The 27922-nt window shown below is 33.9% G+C and overlaps 1 protein-coding gene across 2 annotated transcripts; it reads right to left on the bottom strand.

Annotated features, from left to right (window-relative positions):
• Nucleotides 1-1084: 1084 nt before the first annotated feature.
• On the bottom strand, nucleotides 1085-26039 carry LOC141403348 (85/88 kDa calcium-independent phospholipase A2-like). 2 transcript variants are annotated; one of them, XM_073985632.1, is made up of 10 exons: nucleotides 25943-26039; nucleotides 25526-25873; nucleotides 17001-17192; nucleotides 16845-16940; nucleotides 16218-16780; nucleotides 16066-16153; nucleotides 8607-8730; nucleotides 8409-8532; nucleotides 8253-8346; nucleotides 1085-8190 (listed from the first exon to the last, which is right to left on the bottom strand). In XM_073985632.1, exons 2-10 carry the CDS (start codon nucleotides 25849-25851, stop codon nucleotides 8052-8054), a joined length of 1746 nt encoding a protein of 581 aa, XP_073841733.1. In that variant the 5' UTR covers nucleotides 25852-25873; nucleotides 25943-26039; the 3' UTR covers nucleotides 1085-8051. The 2 variants fall into 2 exon arrangements, with proteins under 2 accessions (XP_073841733.1, XP_073841734.1); XM_073985633.1 differs by lacking the exons at nucleotides 25526-25873; nucleotides 25943-26039 and adding an exon at nucleotides 17263-24352.
• Nucleotides 26040-27922: the final 1883 nt, after the last annotated feature.

Here is a 27922-nt window from a genome sequence, read left to right as displayed (position 1 = left end):
CCTGTTTCTGTATGTCGAAAGAAGAATGTGTGCGAATGAAACACGCCCAAACTTTAGTTTTCGAAATAATTTTACCTTTGCTTTTGCTTCAAAACAAAAAACAAATTTGAAAAACACACAAGAGTTAGGGCGTGTTTCATTCGCACACATTCTTCTTTCGACATACAGAAACAGGCTGTTAATGACGATAGCTGCGTCATTTATTCTAAACAACGCACGAAAACACCATACTATTATACGCAACCCTGCTTTTTCGTCATAAACTACCAAAAAATGCAACTGTTTTATGATGTCTTTGTTTGTTTGTGTGTGTTGTAGAAAAACAAAAATACTCAAACGATGACAAAAGTGTAAATAAATGTTTAAAAAACTTGCAAAAATTATTTTTTTTTTTTTAAATTTGAATTAAGTCAAGTTATTTGGTAAACATTAGTGTTGTGAAATTCTTATTTTTCGGAATTAAAATTGTTGTGTGCGTGTGTATGTGTTATTGTATCCGTGTGTATGTGTGATTGTGTGCGTAAGCAAATGACGCAAAAAACAGATGTAAATACACTTAATTTGTTTCTAGGATTTCGTAAAACGAAATCATTTAATGTGCATATGTAAATTGGACTTTAGAGCTCCAGCGTCATCTGCCGATGTATAGTAGCAATGGAAATGTCCCATCTTGTTATATTTTATGTCTTTGCAATTTATGAATAACATATGTTATGATGCCAGGGAAGGAACAAAAGAATAGAAAATCGAACTATGAAAACCTATTCGCGTCACTAACCATACATTTACTAAGGTGGATGCATTAGCAATCTGTTACAACAATATGAGTGTTCGTTTACTCAAAATTTGTACAAATAGTTACTGAATGTTGTTCGTTTACTCTACAGTACAATGCAAAAGACCTAGCCGATTACAAGAAGTTACTGTACTTGTACAAATTGTTGAGTAAACGAACACACCTAATGTCAAAAGGTTTTACGAAAATAAATAATTTCGTAAATGTTTCTAGCACAACTTCATTCCGAAATTATTATCCAAAGTATTGTTCAACGAATTCAACAAATATTTACAGTTTTATTATTAATTTTGTTTTTTTTTTAGTTTTTGCTTTAAAATAAAAACATTCAGCCGATCATGAATGTAAACTCCCCGTGAGTTTTGTCTCTCTGTCGTTGCAATTTAAAGGAAAGAGTGAGAAAACTCACAGGAGTTGACATTCATGATCAGACTGATTTTTACCATCTTTGAAGATCACATAGATTTTCAAAGTTCAATTTTTCATTCACTAGCAAATACTCAATCGAATGTAATGCCGTTATTATGCCACTATGAGAACACAATACTAATTTTGCGCCCGCTTTCCTTATAAATAGACATCGGATTTTTGCATGTTTTTTATTTCTCATCTGATTGGACTCAAATTTTGGATCTAGGCGTTTTGAGGGTCAATTTTTCGATATTTGGGGTCATATCAAAAATATGCAAAAAATATGCAAAAAATATGCAAAATATATGCAAAAAATATGCAAAAAATATGCCAAAAAATATGCAAAATATGCAAAAAATATGCAAAATATGCAAAAAATATGCAAAATATGCTAAAAATATGCAAAATATGCAAAAAATATGCAAAATATGCAAAAAATATGCAGAATATGCAAAAAATATGCAAAATATGCAAACAGTTTTTGGTCGAAAATCGTCAAAAAAGTCGTAAAATTTACAATTAAAGTTGGAAAAAAGCATCAAAAAAACTTTAAAGTGTCCTAAATTAAGACTGTTGGCCATTTAACGTCGATTTTTTAGCAGATTATTGTGTTATTGATATCTCTTACGACGGTATGGTGTAGGGTATATGATATTGTAATACTATTTTTATTGTTAAACTATGCAAAAATATAAAATTTGATAAAATATCAATCATTTTATGTAAATTTAATATTTTCTTTGTCTTAATTTGTAGCTTTAGGCTGGTTTTAACTCAAAGGGAAGAAATCGATGTCGAATTTTTTTAGGCGGGGGTGCCGCCTAAACTGTTTACTTAGATTAGATTTTAGATAGATTTAAGATTAAGATTGCCAATTGAGCACCATTGGAATAAGTTAACACGTGCTACTGGAGCCTCGAAGTTATGAAAATCTCGTCTCTCTCGGCGACCCATATCTGTGGAATGGTTAAAGCTATTTGCCCGTATTATGCATTAAATTAAAAGCCATTCTGTTTATTTTATATTCAAAAAAAGAAGGGTAAGTATTACTGAATTCGAGATAGAAAGCCAGTGTTCCGATTAGGGCGAAAATGGAGCCTATCTGGGTATAGCCGACTACTTGGAGAACGCATTGTTTTAGTTGTTCGTCCTTTGTAATTAATTGGTTGTAATCTGTGGTGAGCTCGACTCGGAGTTAATGTGACTTTTTTATGAATTTCGAACAGTTGTTCTTTTGTAAGTTTGGGTCGAATATTTCCGGAGTAGTTTCCATCTTCGCTTTGTTAAGATTTTTGCCGCCATTTGACTCTTTACGGTGTTTTGCACAGTCGGATCAAACAATGCCAAGCCAACAAGTTCAGGGCTAAGATACCACAGGTGATTTTTCATTTTTTATTTCCTTTTTCTGTCAATGTTTTCGTATTTCAATAGATTTTCAATGAGGTCTAGGTCTTCTTTTGATGCTTAACGCTTCGTAGAATCTGAAGAACCATCTGTCCCGAAAATAATCAAGCGCAGCTTCAACAAAAACTCCTAACCATGAAATGTCTTTGCTGTTGGATCCCTGTAAAGTGTCCTATAGGAACGTTAGTCGTATCATTTTCTACAGTAGAAGCTCTCGGAGAGGACCCCAACAAATATATGATCTTTAGAAGCCTTATCCTTTAATCCGGAGAATAAACAGTGAAAAATACTAGCAACAACTTCAAGGAAGATACCCCAAAACAAGGCTATTTGCGTACATTGGCATAGAAAACTATTACCAGGTATTCCCAAAACAGTGCAGAAAGAACGGGCTGCTGTTCTGGTATGGGGGTAAAGAACAACTCCTGGGCGTTCCTGAAACTGACAGTAGTTCAGAAGAGAAACAAGTCTTAGCAGTGTACGAATGCCTAGAATAATGGGGTCTTACCAGCTTGAGCAGATGTTAAGTCGAGAGCTTCTGTAGCTGCGTACAGATTTATAAGAAGTATTGTTGAGAGGGATTTTTGACTGCAAGTTTGGCAGCACATCCGGACATCAAACAAACATATTCACGCGATTTCTATAAGAATAGTCTGCGATTGACAAATCCAAGCTCGACGTAGGCAAGAATATTTTAAAACTACTTCCCAGTTGACTTCCCAAGAACAAGAGGTCGTAGAAGCACTTTGTGTTTTCATCTTTCGAGCCCAGTTTAACGCGCCTAGAACGTTTCTTATTTTGTTTATTTATTTTGTATCAAAGGACAACAACTGAGTATTATAAATGAGAGTGTGGGTTATTGATTTTACAAAACCTATAATGAACAAGATAATGGTTATGTAGATATAATATTGGATGGATTGGGTAAACATAATCAATAGGTTGAAAAGGATTAGAGACAATAGATTGAGTTTAATACAACAAATAGTGAAAGCGAAATTCAGAAATTTTTTAGGCCCAAAAAAAGACCTAAACCGCATTGAAGATTTATTGAAATACGAAACAAATATCAGATAAAGGAAATAACAAAATGATATATCATATGTGGTGTCTTAGTCCTGATCTTGTTGGCCTGATCTGATAGTTCAAATCACCGTATAGAGCCAAATGCAAAAAATCTTAACAAAGTAAGCAGAAGAAGATGGAGAAAACCAAACTAATAGCACTTCGAGAGGATTTATTTGACGTTTGCGCTATGGAATTGACATTTGAAATCCAAACCCACTGGGTTAATCCGGCTAAGTGTAACCGGGGTATAACAAAAGAACAACTGCCGAAATTTCCAGAAAAAGTCTACCAGGCGTAATTACAGGGTATACTAACTTGTTGTTCAAGAGATTAAGCATTAACTCCGAATTTCTTGAAAAAGATCCTGTAACTTGACCGCAGAACATCAATTACCAGGAAGGGTAAAGGATGTTAAACAACTTGAAAGTTGTGAACGACATAGCAGAGCAAGGAGTCGAGTTCATCACCAAGTTGTCATCTTTACCCATCTTAAATAAATTTAAATATGAACAAAATGTAAAAGACACTTGTTTTCATTCCCAAAAATTGATAATATGGGAAGAAATAAGAAATAATTTAAAAAATTGAGTTACAATGTTTTATTTATAAAAGCACTTAAAACTAGAACATAATTTTTAATGATGGATTCTCTCAAATAAAACGCTGGTGGCCGTTTAATATTGCCACAATTTTTAATTCAAATGCAAGCGTTTGATTTGAGAGATTAATCATTAAAAAATACCTCATAACAAAATATAAGCCAATTTAGGCCGAAAATGTAGATAAAAACTTTAAAATACCTGAAATCGTGTTGTACCGTTATATAGGGGCTATACCAAAACCTTGACCTGAGTCCAACATTTTTAGTGAGGAAGTTTCTGTACCATTCGGAACCTCAAATGCCAAGTTGTAGCCAATTCGGCCTACAATTTTAACCAGAATCCTTAAAATACTTTAATCAGGTGGTACCGCTATATGGGGGCTCTAAGAAAAAAATGGACCCATATTGGTTTTGGTTTCATATTCATGTATTGTCACCCAAGTCTGAAAAGTGTGCAAAGTTTTAGTTTGATTGGTCAACTACACTAGATTTGAACTAAACAGACACAAAAGCAAGTTAAATTAAACACTGTAAAAAGGGTTTTTTCACAATAGACTCCATTTTCACCCTAAGGCGTTTTCGGGACATTGGCTTAATTATCTTGAATTCAGTATTACTTACGTGTTTTGTTGTTCGGCAAGAAATATTAAGAATAGTATGGCATTTAATTTAATGCATGACACGGGTTTTAACCGTTTCATAGATATGGGTAGCTGAAGTCGTCAAATAGTCAAAAAGTCGAGATTTTCATAACTACGAGGACCCAGTGGCATGTGTTAACATATTCCAATTGTGCTGAAACTTTAACAATCTTAAAATCTAACCAAACTAAACACTTTAGGGGAGTGCCGCATAAAAAATCCGACATCGATGTTTTCCCTTTGAGTTAAAACCAGACTAATGCAACAAATTAAGACAAAGAAAATATTGAATTTTAAATAAAATATGTGACAATTTAACAAATTTTATATTTTTTAATAGGTTAATAATAAAAAATGGTATTACAATATACATATAACCATATTTTTATATCCACACTGTGGTAAGGGGTTCCAATAGCATAATAATCTACTAAAAAAGCGACGTTAAACGGCCAACAATTTGAATTTAGGACACTTTGATGATTTTTCCCAACTTTAATTGTCAATTTTACGACTTTTATGACGATTTTCGGCCAAAAACTGTTTGCATATTTTGCATATTTTTTGCATATTCTGCATATTTTTTGCATATTTTGCATATTTTTTGCATATTTTGCATATTTTTTGCATATTTTGCATATTTTTTGCATATTTTGCATATTTTTTGCATATTTTGCATATTTTTTGCATATTTTGCATATTTTTTGCATATTTTGTGCATATGCAAAATATGCAAATATGCAAAATAAATACAAAATATGACCCTGCCATTGAATTTAGATTTCGTTGAAACGAATTTTGGTCCAATCAGAATCTTCGTATCTCTATTATTAAAAAATATGCAAATATGCAAAATCCGATGTCTACTTATAAAGTATGATAGTGATATACGCAACAAGTTATTGAAAACAACTGAATAGGGATATTCTCCAAGGTGACTCCTTTCTAATAGATGGGTTTTATTCAAATAAATGTTGTTTGCAATATCGACTGTTCCAGAACTGCAAAAATCTACTAATTTTTATTACTTTTCGATAACATAAAGGGAAAATTGTTATCGTAGTAAAAATTTTTGTAGATTCTTGCAGGCTCGTTCTGGAAGAGGCTTTATATTTTCTTCTTTGATACACTGAGAAAAAACGGATATACTCAGAAAAGGTTTACAATTACTTTATTTTTCTACCATGATAGGAATGATAACTACAAGTCGTTGGTATACCTTCTCAACGTCATATCTTAAAAATACAACTTGTCTTTTTTGACACATCGGCGTTAGGGTAAAAATTTAAAAGCAATTATTAGGAGACTTGGTGCACTTAATTGCATTTTATTGGGGAACAAGAAGTACTCAATTCCCTAATAATCGCATTCAAACTTTTATGCAAACATCGTTGTATCAAAAAATTAATAGTTTTTTATCTCTCCTGAAAAGTTTTTTTTTTTTTTTAATACGAGTTGAGAAAGTAAGACTTCGAAATGACACAATTTTTTTTTATATGTAAAAACACGTATCACATCCCTGCCAGCATTTTTTGAAAATTTTAATCAAATTCGAGTCTTTTTTGATCCGACTGCACGATTAAAAAGCTGGAATATGAGCTCGTTTTCTGATCATAAATGACTCCTTTGTCGGGAGGAAAACGTAACATCAGGCGACTCTTCTAAACAAATCACAAATGAGTCTTCCTCTGCATTGGTTTCGAGTCATTTTTGCCCATTTTCATGAGTGTTTAGGGAGTCATTTATGAGTATTTTTATTATTTTTGGTTCCTTTCCTTTCTTTTGCTTTATTGTCTTCTCTGCTTTGTTATGTCTTTTAATTATCCTTTATGTTGCGCGGTGGTTAGTATACTGCTTCTTCATTTCACTTGGCAAAACCTGAACATGTGTTGTGTATGTCTATACACTTAATATTACACGTTACATTTATATCAAAGTTTATATATTTTTAAATTTAGTTTATAAGTTTAATTGAGTTATAAACGCTCAAAAAAATGTATTCCCGGGAGCACGCAATTATAACTATTCATCCTTAAATTGTTGTTGTTTTTCTTCAATTTATGTTAAAGCATGGTGCTGAACACAAAGACATATTGTAAATTTCGACCATACATTATAGTCTTAAGTATTTCTAAATATTATAAAAACTCTGTACAATTTTTATCGATTTTTTGAAAGGCTCAATAAATTCAATCTTAATCTTATATCAAAGGTTTATAAAAAGTGTATATGAGAATTATTTACAACCAAACAAAAATAATACAAAACAATCACTTTTTAATCACCTATCTGTTCAAAATATGATCAGAAGATACATAATTATAATCACTTTTCAAACACCTGCATGACCCTTTTTTGATTAAGCATTTTTCAATCTTCATGAAGATCAAAATGTGACAATAAATAACGAAAAAATAGTCACATTTTAAACGCCTCAATGATTCATTTGTGATTGCTACACAATTGTTGTTGTATTTTAAATTGAACTCTTTTAAATCATTACAGGGAGTCACTTTCGAGTCCCTTTCCGATCATACAAGCGACTTAATCAATTTTTGATCACCAAAGGGACTCTAAAAAGACTCAGCAATGTGATTTTTGAAAAAACAATCTTCCAAATGCTAGGGACGTTATAGAAATTAAATATGATTAAATCCTTACTAGATCCAATATTTTTATTTTATTGAATAATAATAATACATATTAAGCCCCATTATTATAAGTATTCTTTTGTTATAGTTTGGATTTACCGAACAGATTTATAGCGTTCCGGTTAACTTAAAGTTAAAAGTTACGATTGAATTTCAAGGAGGAGCTTCTTGGAATTACCTTTCAATGTACAAATTATATTTTTAACGCCTCAAAATTGGTTTATTTTGCCTTTTTAAATCCATCAGATAGTAAAAGAACACATGTAATAATGGCCCTAAGACTGTTATCTCACCATTAAATACGCTCAGTATAAATAAGATTATTTGTGAGATACATACATATAAATTGTGTTTAATAAAATTACGTTTGGTGTGTCTAGAATAGACCATATTTTTTATAATATATATGCATATACGATGTAATAGCAGCTATTTAGCCCGATATATGTATGCGCCGCAGTTTAAATTCGTCGTATATGCTACTTCAAAGTATTGATCATTTCAAGTATTTTATTTCGATTTGCATGGACATAAGCCTTGGCACACCACAACATATGTATTAATTTCTGATCATTCTTCTCATCCATGGCAATATCTTCGGAAAGTTGGGGGTTAAACCTAAAATGATAGATTGGAAATTGTTAAAAACTCGAAATAGTATAATAATATAAAGAAACTACCTGTAATATGGAACACCAATTGTACTGCACCAAGCACGAGCACGATCTACGACTCTTCCATCAGATGCTGTTGCTTGATCCACAAGCAAAGTACCTATTTAACAAAAAAATATAATTTGATATTGAAACCCCTATAATAAGAAATTAAGTATTTACCAATTGTTGAAATCCCATATGCCAATTTAGCTGTATCCCAAATACTTTCTGGACGAAAGACATCAAAATCCTTTAACTCAGTTACAGGTATTAATCCGGTTCCAATGGAAACGACAACAGACACCTACATATTTTAAAGTGAAACAAAATTGAAGTGTCACACATTAACTTACAAGATAAAACATCTATCTTTCCTACCGGCACAACTTCATTTTCTCGGCCAACACTACGTAAAGCCATGTTATATTCATGTATTTCAGTCATAGCATCTAAGGTGGGATTGTTAGCTATTAGACCACCGTCCAAAAATCTTCCAAAAGATCTGTAAAAGAAAAACATGATATAAATAATTTATATAATAAAGATTTGAAAAAAATGACGATCGAATGCATGAGAAAATGAGAGCAATGAAGGAACCAAAGGAAGCAAAAATGTTGCATTTTATTAAAATTAAAAATGAAAATGACCCAAAAATGTATTTTTTCCACTTTGCAACTTTGTTCTCCAAACAAACAACACAATTAGGCTTGCTATTTCCACAATAAAATTGTTTTTAATTTTCACAAACATAAAGCAGCGAAAAATTAAAAACAGATGATTGATTGTTTTCAGGAAGAAGAAGAGTTGCTAGTGCTAGCTAGAAGAAATTTGGCCAGCAAGAATTTGCAAACTCTCTGTAAACGAACTGACAAAATGTCTCTCTCGAATCGCTCTCTTTTGCTGACTTTTTGTGTTAGCAGACGACTTCCAGCAACAATTGGTACAAATTGATCCAAATTTTAGGGTAACCAGACAGACCTAATCTTGTCTTTAAGCGAAACGGAATTTTAAAATATCTGCTTTGAAAAACAAAAAAAGAAAAAAAATAGTGAACTGTCAAAATCAAAATTTTGATTTTAACCAAAAAAAAAGTTTAATACGATAACTTTCCCAGTAAAAATTACTCAGCAAGTTCCAGCAACTTCTCTCAGTGAATTTTACTCTATCAAGCAAGAAAAATTGCAGAAAGTTATCGAACAACATTTCCGAAAATGTATGAAAATTGGTTTTGTTTCGTTTGATATTTTAAACTAAATGGAACAAAAACATACATTTTAAAATTACATTTGACTTACTTAAAGCAGAAATACTAACCACAACGCTCTAAAATCTAAAAAATGTGAAATTGTGAAATCTTCTTTGTTAAAAATGTTAACATTTCAAGTTGTTTATATTGAATAGCTGATTAAAAGTCAGCTGGCCGAACTTACAAATTTTTACGGGACAAATTTTCCCAGCAAAAATTTGCAAGTTCTCAGTCACAGAACTCTCCAAACTTTTGCTGGATAATTTTGTTATCGAACAGCATTCAGTAAAAATTTTTACGAATTTGTACAAGATTTTGGGTTATCGTACAGACCTAATATAAGGTAACAGCAATAGTTACCTAGTTGACTGAACTGGACTGTAATGTTAGTGTCATGGCACAATTACCAAGGTAGTGGTATCACACCAGCTCACACTGGTCAAAACCACTGATCTAGCGGCGCAGGGGTGAGCACGCCTGTGTGCTAGCACATAAGCAAATTGTGGAAACGTACTCTTAGTTTTTTGTGAACCATAAACAATTAAAAGTTTGTGAAATTTTTTATTTATATTTTTTAATAATTTGCATTGTGGACGATTTTACACAACATTAATGTTTAAAAAATATTGAAATAAGGAATGACACATCAAGAAAAATTAAATATAAATTCTCCCTTAAATTTGCCTCTCTCTCGATTTTGCTCAGCATTACATTACAGACACTCTGGTGACTAATATTTTGTTTTTACTTTGTTGTTGTTGTAAATATTCTCTCAGCTATTCACTATCCAATGCAAGAAACTTTACTACATCCGATTTTTAGTGTAATATACTTTTGTTAAATGGAGCGTAACTACAAAAGTTCTCTAATGTCCAGTCCAATTCTTTTTGGATCAATTAAATTGTACTTCATAGATTCCGAATAATCAACTTTTGCCTGCAAATAGCCGCAAATCTTCCTGATAAATGCGTGGAAAATGTAGCTTAAATCCTCAAAACATCAAAAATCGAGCGGTATAGTTATATGGGGGCTTTATTAAAACGTTGACCTATGTTCACAATTTTTGGTGGAGAAGAGAACCTCCAATGTCAACATTCAGCTTATTTGGTCTTAAACTGTGGACAAAATCCTCAAAATACCAAATATTGGGAGGTACCGTTATATGGGTGCAATATCAATTTTTGGGAACTTAAATCCCCAAAAATACTGAAAATCGGGAGGTACCTAAAAAGGGGCCTATAACCAAATGTTGTGGAAAAATTAAGTGACCACTAGAAACCCTAAATACCAAATTGCAACTAATTTGGATGGAAAGGATTGCTTAAATCCTCAAAATACCGTTACCGTTATATGGGTCCTATACCAAAATATTAGCCGATGTTGTTCATATTTAGTCCATTGTTATTCACGGACACATACTACGTTTGTGTAAAATTTCAGAAACATATCTACATTCGTTTGCAAGTTATTAATTTCGCGCCGCTAGATCAGAGATTTCGACCACTGTGCAGCTGTTCGAGTATGAAGTGTCAAATCCCTTTAAAAAGAAATTATTTTGTTGTAATCCAAGCAAAAAGTTTGTATCTGCGGATGCAGTTGAATCACTACAAGTGTACAGCACATTTGCTGTTGGAGTACATCTTTTCCTATGAATTCACTTATGAATTTTACAAGAGAGCGCGCAGCTAGGATGCACTCCATTTTGCTTCCACAACACACAGCTAGGATGCACTCCGTTTTCGATCCAAATCACAAGTTTTTATGTAGTATTTTGGATTGAATTTAAAGCAGCGACGACCACAGAAATACAACCAAAGCGAAGACATGTATGAACGTATGAGTCAAAAAAGCAACAACCACATTATGTTTTTGTTTGTTTTCATTCATTTACACTGTACGTGAGAGAGCGAAGCAAATGCAAAAACAACTCAGTGGGCGCCCTCACTATACGATCTAAGCAAAGAAGCTCGCCCCTGATTTAAAGGCACTCTTCGGATTGTGTTTTTAATCAATCCAAAGATGCAGTAAAAATGCAAGCTATTGCGAAATATCCCAGAAAAAATAAAATGCATTTATTATTTGTGTAAAACAAGAATACAGAGAACTTTATTAAACACCTACATATTAAAAAAGTTTCCATTAAATTCAATCACATTTGAGTTTACTTTCTCCGTTCTCCAATTAATCCAAGCGCATCTGATTTTGCTTCATCATACTAAAGGTTTTTTATGTTGACTTCCCTTTACTAGTTCAGCTTTCCACATGGACTCCAACTGCACTTGACCCCATTAACAATTTCCGTCTCGTGAATGTTCGCAACTTCAGTTTTTATTTCTTTATTTTATAGCAAATTCTCCGAAATGTATACACTCTTCTTTGTCTTTTGAAGAAATGTGTAGGGATCAACAAACTGGTTTTTTCTGTAGTGATCTCTACAACAACTGCTTTTAAAATGTATGTTACGGAGTGCATTTTCCATAACTCTGTTGGACTATATCGAAAGATATTGTGAAATCATAACTCCAATTGCACAAATTCCAAAATTTTTTGCTGGGAATCTCCCTAACAACATAAAGAAAATTTTGAAATAACGTATCATATGCCTTGGTTAGTGTCAAATTCCGCACGATATTTTATATATTTGTTTCTATTTTCCATGTATATTAGGATATATATTTTTGAGGAAAAAATATATGATTCCGAAAAAACCTATTTCCCATAAATACTGCTTCATATCAAGGACATTTCACCTCATCCGAGCCCGAACGACGTGCCGCTCACAAAAACACCACTTACACAGGCGGTACAACATTTGTTATTATGTGTGGTATTTTGCATGGTAGAACAAATAAGGTAAAGGAAATACTACAACAAATACAACTCAACAACAACCACAGTGAAATTTGCCTTTGTTAGCAAAATTAGTGTCAACGGTATATGTAAACAAAATAAGGAAATGTTTATAAATTATTGGAAATCAAAAAGTAATATTTTTTACATTTGATTGAATATTTTGGAAAACATGAATGAAAATTCGTTACATTTTCAATTTGAATGTTTCCAAATTATTCCACTAAATGCATAATTTCTCACAGATAGTATAATTCTTGCAAAAATGTTTGGAATCGCTGGAAATTCATTGAACAAGTAAAAAAGTATCAGTCGGCTTTGCCGACAGAGATATACCCTCAGCTTGTGTATATTGAAACAATTTTTTCCCAAAATACGTCTGTATTTAGGGGGTTTTAAAAATGTTGGGCGTTTGAACCGACAAAAATGTTAATTAGGATTAAAGATCAAAAGTTTTGCGGAGGAGATACTAAAAGGAATGGATCAACATTGACCGTTATGGAAGTGGATCTCCAGGCACAACATATGGTGCGATAGGGGGTTTTTACACTCTTCGGGCTGTTTGCTCAAGAAGCATGGACTTGCCCCTAAAAAACTTTTACCATCGTAATTGAGGCAGCGAAAGCAAGTTGATTCAACAAAAATCAAAGTGATTCGGTATTAGGTCTTAAAGTGAACTTATCCGAAATTTTGTGTGGGAGGTACCGGATGGAGTGGACAAATATGTATTTGAACCTGATCTATATTTGGTAGATATATTAGGATGTGTAAAGTGTAGACCAATTCGGCCACTCCCTTCAAGAGTTACCGTACGAACAATTTTTCCGAACATTTTTGAATTTTTGTGGGGGAGGTACCTGAAGGAGTGGACCGATGCAGCTCATCTTCGAACTTAAACTAAGTTTGAGCAAAATATTACGGAAGCCAAAATTTGAACCGAATCCGTTCATCCGTTCGAGAGTTATCTTGCGCTCCAACCACCTCACACGGTGTCATAGGGGTTTTTGGCAACTTTCAGGCTATTTTCTCAGGAAGTATGGACTTGCCCCTGATGAAACTTGTACCGTCGTATGGAGGGCAGTGAATACAAGTTGCTAAAACAAAAATCAAAGCGATTCGAGAGATGGCCCTAAACTGAATTTTTCCGAAATTTTGTGTGGGAGGTACCCGAAGGAGTGGACCTATTGAGACCATATTAAAACCTCATATTCCTCTGGTAGAAAGTTTACGCTATACAAAGTATAGACCAAATCGGTCACTCCCTTTAACAGTTATCGTGCGCACAAACTTTCCGAACATTTTCGAACTTTTGTGGGGGAGGTACCGGAAGGACTGGACCGATGTAGCTCATCTTCGAACTTAAACTAAGTTTGGGCAAAATATTACGGAAGCCAAAATTTGAACCGAATCCGTTCATCCGTTCGAGAGTTATCTTGCGCTCCAACCACCTCACACGGTGTCATAGGGGTTTTTGGCAACTTTCAGGCTATTTTCTCAGGAAGTATGGACTTGCTCCTGATGAAACTTGTACCGTCGTATGGAGGGCAGTGAATGCAAGTTGCTAAAACAAAAATCAAAGCGATTCGAGAGATGGCCCTAAACTGAACTTTTCCGAAATTTTGTGTGGGAGGTACCCGAAGGAGTGGACATATTGAGACCATATTAAAACCTCATATTCCTCTGGTAGAAAGTTTACGCTATACAAAGTATAGACCAAATCGGTCACTCCCTTTAACAGTTATCGTGCGCACAATCTTTCCGAACATTTTCGAACTTTTGAGGGGGAGGTACCGGAAGGAGTGGACCGATGTAGCTCATATTCGAACTTAAACTAAGTTTGGGCAAAATATTACGGAAGCCAAAATTTGAACCGAATCCGTTCATCCGTTCGAGAGTTATCGTGCGCTCCAGCCAGCAGGACAGACAGACAGACAGACGGACGGACATGGCTAGATCGACTCCAAATTGTCTGAAACACATTTCGTCCAAACATACTTGGGGTCTAAAACCATTATTTCGATGAGGCACATTTTCATCGTATCAAAGTGTATATACCCTCCTTAGCCTAAAGGCTGAGGGTATAAAAAGAGAAGCTGTTTCAATCTTTTGTTTTTGAAATCAAAGAAGCATATGCTTATTAGGGCTTTATTTTTTTTTTAATTTAACAAAATATCACACATATTAACAAATGTTTTGCCGCCTCTATAAGCGGTGTTTTAGTGTGCGGCACGTCATTCGGACTTGAAGGAGGTTACATGTCATTGATATGAAGAAGCCTTTATGGGAAATAGTTTTTTTTCGGAATGATGAAATATATATTCCTAATGTACATCGAAAAAAGAGTAAATATTTTAAATGTCGTATTAAATTTGAAACTTAAGTTACAGCCCAGTTCAGTCAGCTGGGTATTGCTGTTACCTTATATTGTTCTACCATGGGTATTTTGTTAAAATTGAAAAAATAAAGCCCTAATGAACATGAACCTTTTGATTTAAAAAACAAAAGACTGAAACAGCTTCTCCTCTTTCAATGAATTTCCAGGGATCCAAAACATTTTTGCAAGAATTCTACCTTCTGCGAGAAATTATCCATTTAGTGAAATAATATGGAAACATTCAAATTGAAAATGTAACAAATTTTCATTGATATATTTCAAAATATTTAATGAAATGTAAAAAAAAATATTCAGGGGAATCAAAAATAAAAATTAAGTGCGGAATTTGTTCCCTTTCCCAAATTTCAGAATTTTTTATTTCCATATTTATGTCCAAAAAGAAAATGCTGTAAAGCAGACCAAACAAATTTTGGTGTGTGCATTTGTCGAAATTCGACGACACACACAAGTGGAAGAGGTTTGAATTGTTTTCGCAGACACTTTCGTCGGAGTTGTATGAGGTTGCCAAGGAAAAACTTCTCATTGAACTTTTTTCTTTGCTTACCTTTATACTTCGAGCTGACGATTGATGTTTGGGTATAAAAAGTTTCTTGTTGAAGAAGTTATTGAAAAATAACTTCGGTGGAGAATATCCACAAACAAGAAACAAGGGAACTGATGAGATCCAGTGGCGTGGATCGAAACTATAGTATTCCCTGCCTTACCCCTTGACGAACAATGCCAAATCTTTTCCACTAATAAAATAGTTGTTTTAAAATATTAAAACAACAACAATGGGATTAACCCAGACTATTTTGAAAAAAACAAAATTGCAAACGCTATCCCAATAAAAAAACGCCACAATGCTTCAAAAAGAAAATATTTTTGTTAATTCGGCGAGAATATTCCATAATTAAGTGATTCTAGTAGTTTTCAAAGTTTTAAAATATTGAATTTTTAAAATTATTTTCCGTGTGGAAAATTCCGAGGGAAATGATTAGTTTTTTAAATTCCAATAATTTATAGGCATTTCCTTCTTTTGTTTACATATACCGATGACACTAACATTACAAACAAAAACAATTTTCTATCAGGCTGATTATGAATGTAAACTCCCCGTGAGTTTTATCTTTCTGCGGTTTCAGCTTAAAGGTAAAAGTGAGAAAACTCACGGGGTGTTGACATTCATAATTGGGCTGTATGTGGTTGTTGTTGAGTTGTATTTTTTGTAGTATTTACTTTACCTAGTTTGCCCTACCATTATAAGCTCTCTGAATGTGGAAATCTTAATTTTAAACCGGTAAGGAAAAGACTTTATTTTGGTGTATAAAGTGAATATCCTGAGTATTATTTTTCACAATACATACCTAAAATACGATGGAGCTGCACCAGTAGCACGGGCCGCCCTCCACACAAGTTGATCTTTGGGATCTGGTGGTGGAATGCGACGATTTGCTGTAATATCAAAATTATATAATCATACATCGTGATTTGATGTTAAACATTTATTACAACTTACTTATGGGTGTGACTATGCCCAAAATATCACTGGCAGATTGATAACTGCGGAATAAATGTAGATCCACAGGTTTGCGATCGGCCATTACACCTGTAACCATGACTTTAGGATGTTTTATATCTGTCATTACGGTAAATTCACCCAAATTATCCTTCAAGATTGATTCAAAAATTTCACTGGGATATGGTCGGGATCCAACAAAACACTGTTCCTTCATGCGCATATATAAGCCCATACATTGACGCATTGTCTTGCCACAACCAAGACCCAATGCCAATATACCTCCTGTACTGGTTCCAGCAATCCAATCAAACAAATGTACAATAGGTGTTTGGGAAATTTTCTCAATTTCCAGGAGAATTTGTACAAGTACCAAACCACGTATACCACCCCCATCTAAACATAATAGGCGTCCGCGGCCATAAGGTTTTTCTCCCTTCTGATGTGATATGGGCGAATGTAATGACATATTCGAAGAGGTAACATCGGGCGAGTCTTTCATGGAAGTCGCATCTTCGCCCTCAATTGAGTTTACATTATCCGTACTGCCAGTTGGAGTACCTGGATTGAAAATTAATGAAAATAAAACCTATTTTGATTATTTATTTTAAATTTAGATACTTTCCTTTCTTTGAATCAGAATTCACTTTAAACGTTGCCAGCAACGCATCCATTATACTTTGTCCTTTTACAACTTTTTCGGTATTTACCACAACAGGTGGCCTATAAAAATGTTATATAAGCATTTATTGCAAAATTTAAAAGAGCTCTTATAGTCGTTACTCTTGCATATCGTTGAGGAAATCATTTGCAACATTTGCAAAATATCCAATAGCAGACGTTCGACTAGTCGCCGCTAACATATTTTCAATATGTTCACGTTTCTCTACAGATTCAGGGACCTCTGGTTGTATGCCATTATATGTTCCTGTAGGATGGCAGCCAGGTGGACATTGACTTTTAGGATCAGTACATCTAAAATTGGTATATGTATAAAAAAATGTATTCTAAATACAATGACCAAGCCACCAAATTATGTACTCACTGTTGTGTATTTAGATTGAAAATGAGCAAGCGTGTACTAATGTTTAAATCAGCGTACGTAAAAATACTTAAGAAAACATTTCCAATGGTTTCATTTCGTATTTTCCATTGGAACAGTACAAAACGAAACATAACCCACGTTGGCCGAGCTCGCTGTTTAGTTTCGGTTTGTTTACATTCGTGAGTGCGAACAAAACGAAAAGCCAAAAGTTCTCAACTCCACAACAACAGATAGAAAACCAAATAGTACGAAACACATGTGAATAATTAAAAAAACGTTTGGCCCAACCCCGGGGTTGAACATGAAAAACATCAACCGTAGAATGCGTATGTTAGCTTATAGGGTTGTGTGTGTGTCATTCATCATTTCGCACAGCAAACGTTTACCAATAATTCTTTGGTGAATGAAACAACTCGGCAAAGCATAGCCGAAGTACATTTGAGCAATCGTACTGTTTTCATCTTTTTACATTGAAAAGTTTGTGGCTTTGTTTTGGTTGTGCGAATGAAACGATTCAGAGAAACTGAAAAGTTTGTGGCTTTGAGTATTGGTACGGGAATCGTTTTGTTTGTTTACGTTCATTGGTTTAAATAAATAATGATTTATTTAATAAATAACTAACAAAAAAGTTAAATTGATGATTATAAAAATGTATTCGAACGTTTGATGTGTTTGATAGTTGAAATCGAATTGAACAAGTTAATAACTAGTAAGCATAATGGCAATTAGTTCAAATGTAGCGAATAGTAAAGATAATTGATAGAATAGAAAAATCATAAATAGAATCAGTGTTGCCATGTGTATGAAATATATTGAAATACACTACAGTCTCCTAGGCTTAATAAGGACTTGGTCCATCAGGAGAGGGATGACACTTCACAAAACATTTTGAAAAAAGTTGATGATTTTCATTTGTGGAATTGATGATCGATGTTTGATTCGTCGCAACAGATTGACGATGATTTCGATTTGTTGAATTGAATGATTTCTTTTTTTTTTTTTTTTGAAAAGTTTGTTTTGTGTGTATGGAGTTTTTCGCCTTTTTCTAAATGCCGTAGACTTTCATTTGCACTCAGGAATTTGCACTATTTCTCCCAGGCTTAAGCTTTGTTCCAGAACTAAAAAGTTTTTACAATTTTTACGACTTTTACACATTTTACCAGAAAACCCGTTCCCGTACAAAAAAAAGTTGTAAAATGTTCACTTCTCATTAAACAAAAATGGCGCTGAATGACGCTCTCGTTAAAAACTGTTTACTCGACAAATTTGAGCGTGTAAAAAATAGTAACATGGATGCCGGCGTCTGATTGGCTGGTACGCCGACTTTGACATTTGTTCCAGCTTTTTTGACGTGTTTTCCACTTTTGCGTTCCCGAACTTTTTGAAAAAACTTTTGTGTGACAACAAATTTTTTCTCTTTCTCTCGTTTTCGAGTTTTACTATTAAAAAGTTCGGAAACAAACCATTATTTATTATTTGAATATTTTGAAAATTATTGATAGCCCGCTTCCACGGTCGTTCTCTATTTGTTGTTCGACCCATAACTACGATTAAATTACTTATTTCCCCACACAAAATTCTATGAACGAACGACGATTTTTCTACGTTGTTCGATTAGAAATACTCTCTGAACGACGAATAAGCATGTCCCATCCCTAACAAATGAGAGAATTTATCGAAAATATTAATTATGACATGTCTAAATTCAAAATTGAAAAATTTGTTGAACGCAAAAATTTTTAGAAAAAAGGAAAAAGATGAATGAAGTATAATGAACTAAACATTTTATACAGATGCAGAAGGAAGATGGTTGTGGTTCCTTCTTAATTCCACACACATTTCTTGTCCATTAGTTCAAAATCGCCAACAAAATCAGAAACAAAAAGGAAACAAATAACTGAAAGTCTGTATACACAAATATTGTTTTGACATGTCTCTCTCTATTTAATTTTGAAAACATATAAAAATATATTGAAAATACAAAATTATTCAGAATTTATGGAAAAAATGAATGAAATGTGTGTAGTAAAATATAGAAGATACATTTGAAGGAAAGTCTATTGCTTTTCCTATTCATTTAATGTATATTTTATGTGTTTTCGGTTCAAATTTTCGTGAAAACAAGGAAACAAAAATGAAGGAAATTTTGTTTATGTTTCTGTTAATTGCGAATGGTGTCGTGGAAACGGGTTAATTCGAGTACGTCGTTCGACAGGCGAACAACGTGATTGAAACGCTCGTGTGAACATGACATGATATTTGAAGTGTTGATTGATGTTGATTTGAATTGTCGAATATGAATTGATAGTTCGAAGGTGATTGATTTCGATTTGTTGATAGTATGTATTCCCAGCAAACACAATGTCGGACGTCCGTTGCGTCTGCTCAAATTCGGAAGTTTTTTCAGGCGCGACTGACCGACTTCGGTCCGAACTCTGTCCGACTAGTCTGACAAACTTCTTCCATCATCTCTCTCTCTGAAGGGATTTTTTTCTATTTCTCTTGTGCTGCTTTGGCAAAATTCAGTGTAAATAAGCGGAGAGAAAGGAATTGTACATATTGCGCTCGCATATTATGGACAAATTGTAAATGTGTGATAAAGCCACTGATGGGCAAATTGCGAGAGACTCATGTATTTTTTACACTTTTGTGTGTGAGGCAGAGCATTTCTGCCCATTAGTGGATAAAGCACAAACGAAAAATTGAGTGCTCGAATTTTAATTTATGTATCGGAGAACTAATTTGGTTTATTTTTTGTCATGATAGTGTTTGAAGATCATTCATAGTGAACGGTTGTATACATATTTGTTTATTTTTATGAAGTTAATGAAAGTAAAGATTTTCTTCGTCAAACTTCAACACTATTCCATGAAAAGTCATATGTTTTATATATGTAAATTGCCAAATTTTAGTTTTTATAATACTTTTATGTGCATCAACTTTTGCATGTGAAGACATGTGTTTTTTCATATATGTACATACACTGCTGATCACTTGAATAGAACACACTTGCAAAATTTTTTCAACCTACATTTTTCCGAATTTTACAAGATATGAAGTTTTTAAGTCAGTTTAAGTTTTCAAGTCATTCCCATACATTTTAGAGAATATTTACCACTGTATAATATGGTCTTTTCAAAATTTTAAGTTTTGGTGACTCGAAGTGTACAAAAGTTTATAAAATCGTGATGAAAATCCCGAGTGAAAATTTCCTTGTGGGGCTGCCATATTATACAGTGGTAAATATTCTCTAAAATGTATGGGAAAGACTTATGCGTAAAATATACGACTTGTTAAAAGAAAAAGGCAAGCTTTGTTGGGCATTACACCTGATTATTTAAAGAATCCTTGCCAAAGCAGGATATACGGATGTATCCTTAATCAGGAGGGATATACTTTTACTGAATATTACTGAAAGTACTTCGCTTTCAATATAGAGTGAATATGCATCGATATTCTAATAAAATCTTTCTGTATGTTTTAAAGGGGGGTTCTATTCAAATGAGCCAACTTTTTTACTTCAATTTTTGACTTTATTTTGTTTTCCTTGAATGCAAATGAATGACTACCCAGAAAAATGTTCGATGCCAAGGATGCTATTGAATCATGGGTGCAAGTGCTCTGGCATGTCATATTTTTAGCATTTTCACTCATGAATTTTATATGAGCGTGACCACCATAAGATGACATTCATTTTCGGATCTTAAGATGACATTCATTGTCGGATCCTAAGCATGTCAGTTTGACCAATGCTTTGACATGTCATTTTCACCAACCCTTTGGCATGACATTTTCATGTCTTGTTTGGAAAATTCTGTATTGAAATATGATTTTCATGACAAACCAAACTCTTTATTAATTCAAACTAATTCATGAAATAACTAGAACTAATTTATCAGCATAAAGTTTACACCCAAAATTTCAATTTAATCACCGCCGCTGCACCGCAACAGAGTTTACTTCGTCCACTCTCAGCCACTGATTTTGTTTCATCTTACAAAAGCTTTTCTATTATCTTCTCATCACCAGTTCAGATTTCAACATGGACTCCAACAGCACTCCTTTAAGAATTTCTAGTTCGTGAACCTACATTTAATTTGTAATTCGGTAATTTTATAACAAAAGCGTTGGAAATGTTGTTGTTGGAAATTTGACGTTTGATCAATTGAATTGACAGTTGAAATCGAGTGGATTTTGTAAATGTAAACCTAGCATTAGATAATATAAACAATCATTTATATGCAAGGATTTTAATTTTTCATGAATTAACTGTGTAGTTTCAACATTTTTAATAATAAAAACAAATTCTGGTCGAATGCTGGTAAATAAATAAGAAATTCATACGATAGTTCATCAGACTTCGGACCGAATTCGGAGAGAACACGTCAACCACGCCCTATGACTTTCGGTCAGAGTTCGGACCGAACTCGCATCCGAACTAGGATGTTTCTTTCTACTTTAGGACCGAATTCGATCCTAACTCGCATGTGCCTTTGTGTGTTCTTGATTTGTTTTCCTTTTGATTTCTTTTGTTTGATCTTCGCCATACTTGTTGTACGAGACCACTTTTTCCACATAGACGGCACTGCTAACTTTTATTTGTTTATTTTATTCTGCATAGATTTGCAGCTTTGTTCCTTTAGTTGTGTTCCTTTACTTACCTGAGGTTACCATTTTTTACTATTTTTAACCTTCAAAGCGTTTCTTAACCCCAAAAAGTGGTAAAACTGGAAGCCATTTTTAAGAGAGTGAGAGAGGAGAGAGAGAGAGAGCAAAAATGCCTTTCTCTTCTACCACAGGCTACCAGACACATTTCTTCAGTTAAAAATGGTAGAACTGATCAGTGAACACAAACAGAAGAAAGGGCGAACGCTGACAAAACAACATTAAAAACTGTGAAATAAAAAAAGAAATTTGAATTTTTATGTTTCTTTTTGACATTGCTACCAGTAGTGGGATTCTCTAACGCATTTTTTGGGTATCGACAAAAATCGTTAAATTTAAAATGCTTATAATTTCGGTAATTAACGATATTGTTCGGTAAGCTAGCGACCAATAAAAAGTACTCGCAAACTTCCACCGATAGCAACGGTGATGTCAACTTTTATTTGAAGTTTTCATCATTATTTTTGCTTTTTAATGTGACCGATTTTTGTCGGTAACCAAAAAATGCCCTAGAGAATCCCACTACAGTAGTGCGATTCTCTAACTTATTTTGTGAGTTACCGAAAATTGTCGGTAAAATTATAATGCTTATAATTTCGGTAATCAGTCGCAAAGTTCTACCGATATCAAGAGTGCTGTCAACTTTTATTTGAACTTTTCATTCATAATTTTGCGTATTAATTTTACCGATTTTTCCGGTAACTCAAAAAATTAGTTAGAGAATCGCACTATAGATCTACCATTTTCCGTTCCTTTACTGGTAAAACTGTTCATGAGAGAGCAATTTTGACATTTTTCTCTTTTATCACTTTTACCATTAAAAATTAAAGGAACAAAGCTTTTTAAAATAGTAAAAGTAGTAAAAGAGAAAACTGCCAAAATTGCTCTCACGTAAAAAATTTTGCACAAAAGTAAAGGAACGGAAAAACAGTAGATCTTGTAGCGACGTCAAAAAACAAACATGGCTGCTTAAAAAAATAACAACAAATAACAACAAAAATGTCACTGTTTATTTTTGATTTCATTGTTTAAATTTTTATACTTATTTTATTTTTTATTTTGCTTTGACAATGCGCATTGTTTTCTTTTTTCTTTTGCCTAAAATTGTCAAATCAGCAGTTTGACAGATTTTCCAGTTTATACACCACGTAATTTGTGGAGGAGAAAGTAGTAAAAGAGAAAACCATTTTGGCATGCTCTCTCTTAAATTTTGCTTCATGTTTTACTACTTTTTGGGGTTGAGGAACGCTTTCCGAGTTAAAAGTGGTAAAAGTGGTAAATTTTTAACGTAAAGGAACAAAGCTAATATGACTAGATGTTGATGATGGAGGTGTTGCTGGTTGTTCTTTGCTGTTGCCATTGTTGTAATGGCATCCAGTTGTTGCGCCAATTGAGTTGCATCCATTTTAGGTTATGCGTTTATCGAATTAGAAAAATTGATTTTTTGAACAAAATCTTATTTAGAACTCTTTGCACCTGAGTTTATCCTCGTCTTTGTTGTGTATTTAGATTGAACATGAGCACGCATTTACTAATGTTTAAATCCAGGTCAGGCAATGTGCTCTTACTGAGAGCAAGTGAGCGAAAACTTCAATGTAAAATGCATTGAAGTGTATGCTCACTTGCTCTCAGTAAGCGCAAATTGCCTATCCATGGTTTAAATAAATACTGTTTTATTTAATAAATAACTACCCAGCAAAATGTTCGATGACAAATCATGAGTGCAAGTGAATCATGGGTGCAACTGATCAGGCATGTCATCTTTTTGTCATTTTCACTCATGAATTTTATATGAGCGTGACCCCCAAAAGATGACGTTCTTTTTTGTTTCCTAAGCATGTCATTTTAACCAATGCGTTGACATGTCATTTTCACCAATGCTTTGACATGTCATTTTCACCAATGTTTTGACATGTCATTTTCACCAATACTTTGGCATGCCATTTTAACCAATGCATTGACATGTCATTTTCACCAATGATTTGACCAATGTTTTGACATGTCAATTTCACCAATGCTTTGGCATGAAATTTTCATGTCTTGTTTGGAAAATGAAAAATGCTGTATTTTAATATGATTTTTATGACAAACAAAACTCTTTATTAATTCAAATAAATACATACATGAAATATTTACAACCAATTTATAAGCAAAAAATTATATAAAAATTGCAATTTTTCACCGTCGCTGTACCGCAAAGAGTTTACTTCCTCCGCTCTCCGCCTTTTGATTTTGTAAACTTTTTTTTTGTATTATTTTTCTAACACCATTTCAGATTTCGACATGGAATCCAACTGCACTCCTTTTACGAATTTCTTGTTCGTGAATTACTTTCAATTGTATAAAATAATGGAAACTTATACTCTTTCATTTCGGGAAGAACTGATATCGCTACGTAGGGATCTACAAATCGACTTGCTTTTTAGGGATCTCTAGAGAATCAAATGTAATGAAAGACAAGGAGGGACTTTTTCAGGAAAATATAATTTATGCGTTATTAATTTTTTTTATGTTATAACATTTTCTTTCCAGTAGTGCGATTCTCTAACACATTTTTTGAGTTACCGACAAAAATCGGTAAAATTAAAATGCTTATAAATTCGGTAATTAAGGATATTTTTCGATAAGTTAGCGACCAAAAGAAAGTAGTCGTAAAGTTCTACCGGTAGCAACAGTGTTGTCAACTTTTATTTGAACTTTTCATTCATAATTTTGCGTTTTATTTTTACCGACATTTGTCGGTTACTTGAAAAATGAGTTAGAGAATCGCACTACAGAAGTCGTTACTTCTTTCTTTTCAGATTCTTGTTCCTTTTCTTTTCGCACTTTTTGTTCAAATTTCGAGCAGCGAGATTTGATTGATTTCATTCTCTCAGATTTCGAACAGACATGGAATTTTTATAATTCCAAAGAGTGCAGTCCGATCATTCACGACTTCGTTTGAACCAATGCAAAAGATGGCATGAAATCACGTCATTTTTGCTGTGTAAGGACAAAGATAAATTGATGATTATAAAAATGGAGTAGAACGTTTGATGTGTTTGATAATTGAAATCGAAGTGAACAAGTTGGTATGCCAGTTCCAGAACCTGCAAGAATGTACTTGTTTTTACTACGATAACATCTTTTCCTTTATGTTTTCGAAAAATCTTGTAAAAAATAGTGGATTCTTACAGTTCTGGAACACACCAAATAACTAGTAAGCAAAATGGCAGTTACTTAAAATGTAGCGAATAGTTATTAGCAAAGACATAAAACATAACAAGATGGGACATTTCCATTGCTATTATACATCGGCAGATGGCGCTGGAGGTATAACATAATGTTATGTTCCAATATTTTTGGTTTGTTCCTTTACTTTTGAAAATGGTAAAACCGGCAAAAGTAGCAAAAGTTATAAAATACACCAATATTAATTGTATTGTGTCTGAAGTAAAGGAACGCATTTCGAGTAACAAGTCGTAAAAGTTGAAGATTCTTGAACGTAAAGGAACAGAGCTTTTATTAGTACAAAAGATACATTGTTGAAATAGAAAAATCATAACATAGAATCAGTGTTGCCATGTGTATGAAATATATAGAAATACACTACACTCACCTTTTCGCTCCCACCGAATGTAAAATATAGAGAATCTCATCCGTTTTGGCTCCGGTTGCATCACTACCTACCATATGTCGAGGTGTAACTCCATCCTTATTCTTTTTGTTTATATCACATCCGAATACAACTAAACATTGTACAATGTTAACTAGTTTCTGTTCAATAGCAATATGCAATGCAGTCTTTCCATCCTTATCTACCACATCGATATCAGCGTCGTCATTCAGTAAGGTAAGAACACATTCAAAGCGATTACGAGCTACCATTACATGTAATGCCGTTCGTCCGTCGGAGTTGGTTGAGTTAATATTATAGCCTTGCATTATTAAAGAATGTAATATCCCTCTGGATGAGCACAAACAAAAATAACTACGTTAACAACTTTTCCTCGGAAAATGTGTTGTATGTATCTACCTTAATTGACAGTAAAGAAATTCGTCTCAAAAACATTTCGTCACGGCGAAAAAAAATTTTTCGCCTCTGTTTATGAATATTGACATTTCAAATCTTTGTTTTTCTTCGCATTCGCTTGGTGGAGGCAAATATATACAATAGGGTTATGACTTTTTTACAACCTCATATTCCTGTATCATATTGAGATGAACTTTTACGTAAGATTACATAAAATCTTAATTTTAACGTGATTGGATAAAAAAACCTCACGCACAAAATCATTTGAATATTTTTATTTATGCATTTTTGACATTTTTTGGAGTCACTATAAGTAGATGTAAAAAATATATAAATAATAAAGTAAATAATAACTAAAATAAATATACCAACATAGCAAGGATCATAAAACACAAAAGAAAGTTAAATATTCACATTGTCATTGGAGAGGATGAATCTCAGTGGGAGGTTGTCCTTCTTACGGCAGAAGTTGTATAAGTCTTGCATATCTTTGATCGCGCGCTCACAACACTGGTTGCTTCGGGCAATGTTGATTGGAGATTCATCTTTTTTCCAATGAGTACTCAAGCATTTTAGAGCTTTTGGGTAGCTGCAGATAGTTCTGCGAAATCTTGTTTTTTCAAAATAGTCTGGCTTAATCCCATTGTTGTTGTTTTAATATTTTAAAACAACTATTTTATTAGTGGAAAAGATTTGGCATTGTTCGCCAAGGGGTAAAGGCAGGGAATACGAAATCTTCAGAGCGGAACAATTGACTACTGAACCAATGATCAGCCCATGAATAAGAAATGAATAAACAGATTTTACGCAACCTGCTAGAGCTAGAATGGCACGAGAGTTCCAGCGTGCATTGCAAATGTTTGGGATCTGCTTAAAATCTATAAAAGGAATCTCATTCTTCTCAGTGAAATGGCGGAAAACACGAGTAAGGTGGAAGAAAAACTTCATGTCGTCTCTCCAGCCACCTGTTTCCTTAATTAAAAGTTGTACCATTACTGAAGGCTGCTTTCAATTGAGCATAGTTTTTCATCAAATCTTTCGATGTTTGGTGATGTTGTAGACGCATGGAGTTCATCGTCCACGACAACCCGAAGAACTCGATCCGGTGCTGGCAACTGATAAACTTGGGTGCGGTGTAACCTTTCGCTTCAAACATTTGCTGCAGTCGAACTACAACGCCTGTCTTTTTGCCGGTATTCACGCTTGTTGTATCAGCAACAATCATCACAATTGATCTCCAGTGGTTGAACTCCTCTAACACATTCTGGAGACCTTCTGCGATTGTTTTAGCTTTCCCATCTTTCAATTTGAGCGCAGTCAATCTAATTTCTTTAAATTCGTTCTTGAGGACCACTGCCTGATATTCATAGCTCTCATGGTGTTTGCCGTCAAAATGCATGCTCCACTTATCCAGATAAAGGGTGTTTACCAAGTGGTTCCTCAACCGAGCAGCTTCCCTGTAGACAGCCCTGTGAATTCCTGACTGACATGGGGTTGGGATTTTAATGCCTTCAGCGGAAAGCTGCTGGAACATCGTAGCTGCTTTATTGGACGAAATCGTTGAACTTGTAACAAGGCGTCTTGCAATGCCTGTTTGGTTATGCGTCCTTTTTCTCGTTGATGCTGCATTTTCATCCTCCCAGGGACTATCTGTACTACTGTCGTAAAAATCCGAGCCACTTTCGGAATAATCAGGTATCGCTGAACTGGTAAATGTGGGCACACTCGCTTCTATTGTCTTCTTTCGCCTGGACGGGTGAATGGTATTGACACCAGCAGGTTTGCCGCTTGAATAACCAACGCGACCTTTTCTCTCAATTTGCAGTTTGTAGAGTTTCTCGTCTTCTTTGCACATCCACTCGACCTTTACATTAGTGATGTCAAACAGTTCCCTCATTGGATCAAAGTTTTGTTTTCTTCTGCAGCTCTCGTAGTATTTCAGAAGAGTTCTTAGTTGTGCCTGAATGGCTTGGTGGGAAGTTC

This window comes from Musca autumnalis, unplaced genomic scaffold (assembly GCF_047663935.1).
Source record: "Musca autumnalis isolate F117 unplaced genomic scaffold, ASM4766393v1 scaffold_4, whole genome shotgun sequence".
Lineage (NCBI taxonomy): Eukaryota > Metazoa > Arthropoda > Insecta > Diptera > Muscidae > Musca > Musca autumnalis.
Note: the sequence above shows the minus strand (reverse complement) of the source record. Positions and strands in the feature narration are given on the sequence as shown.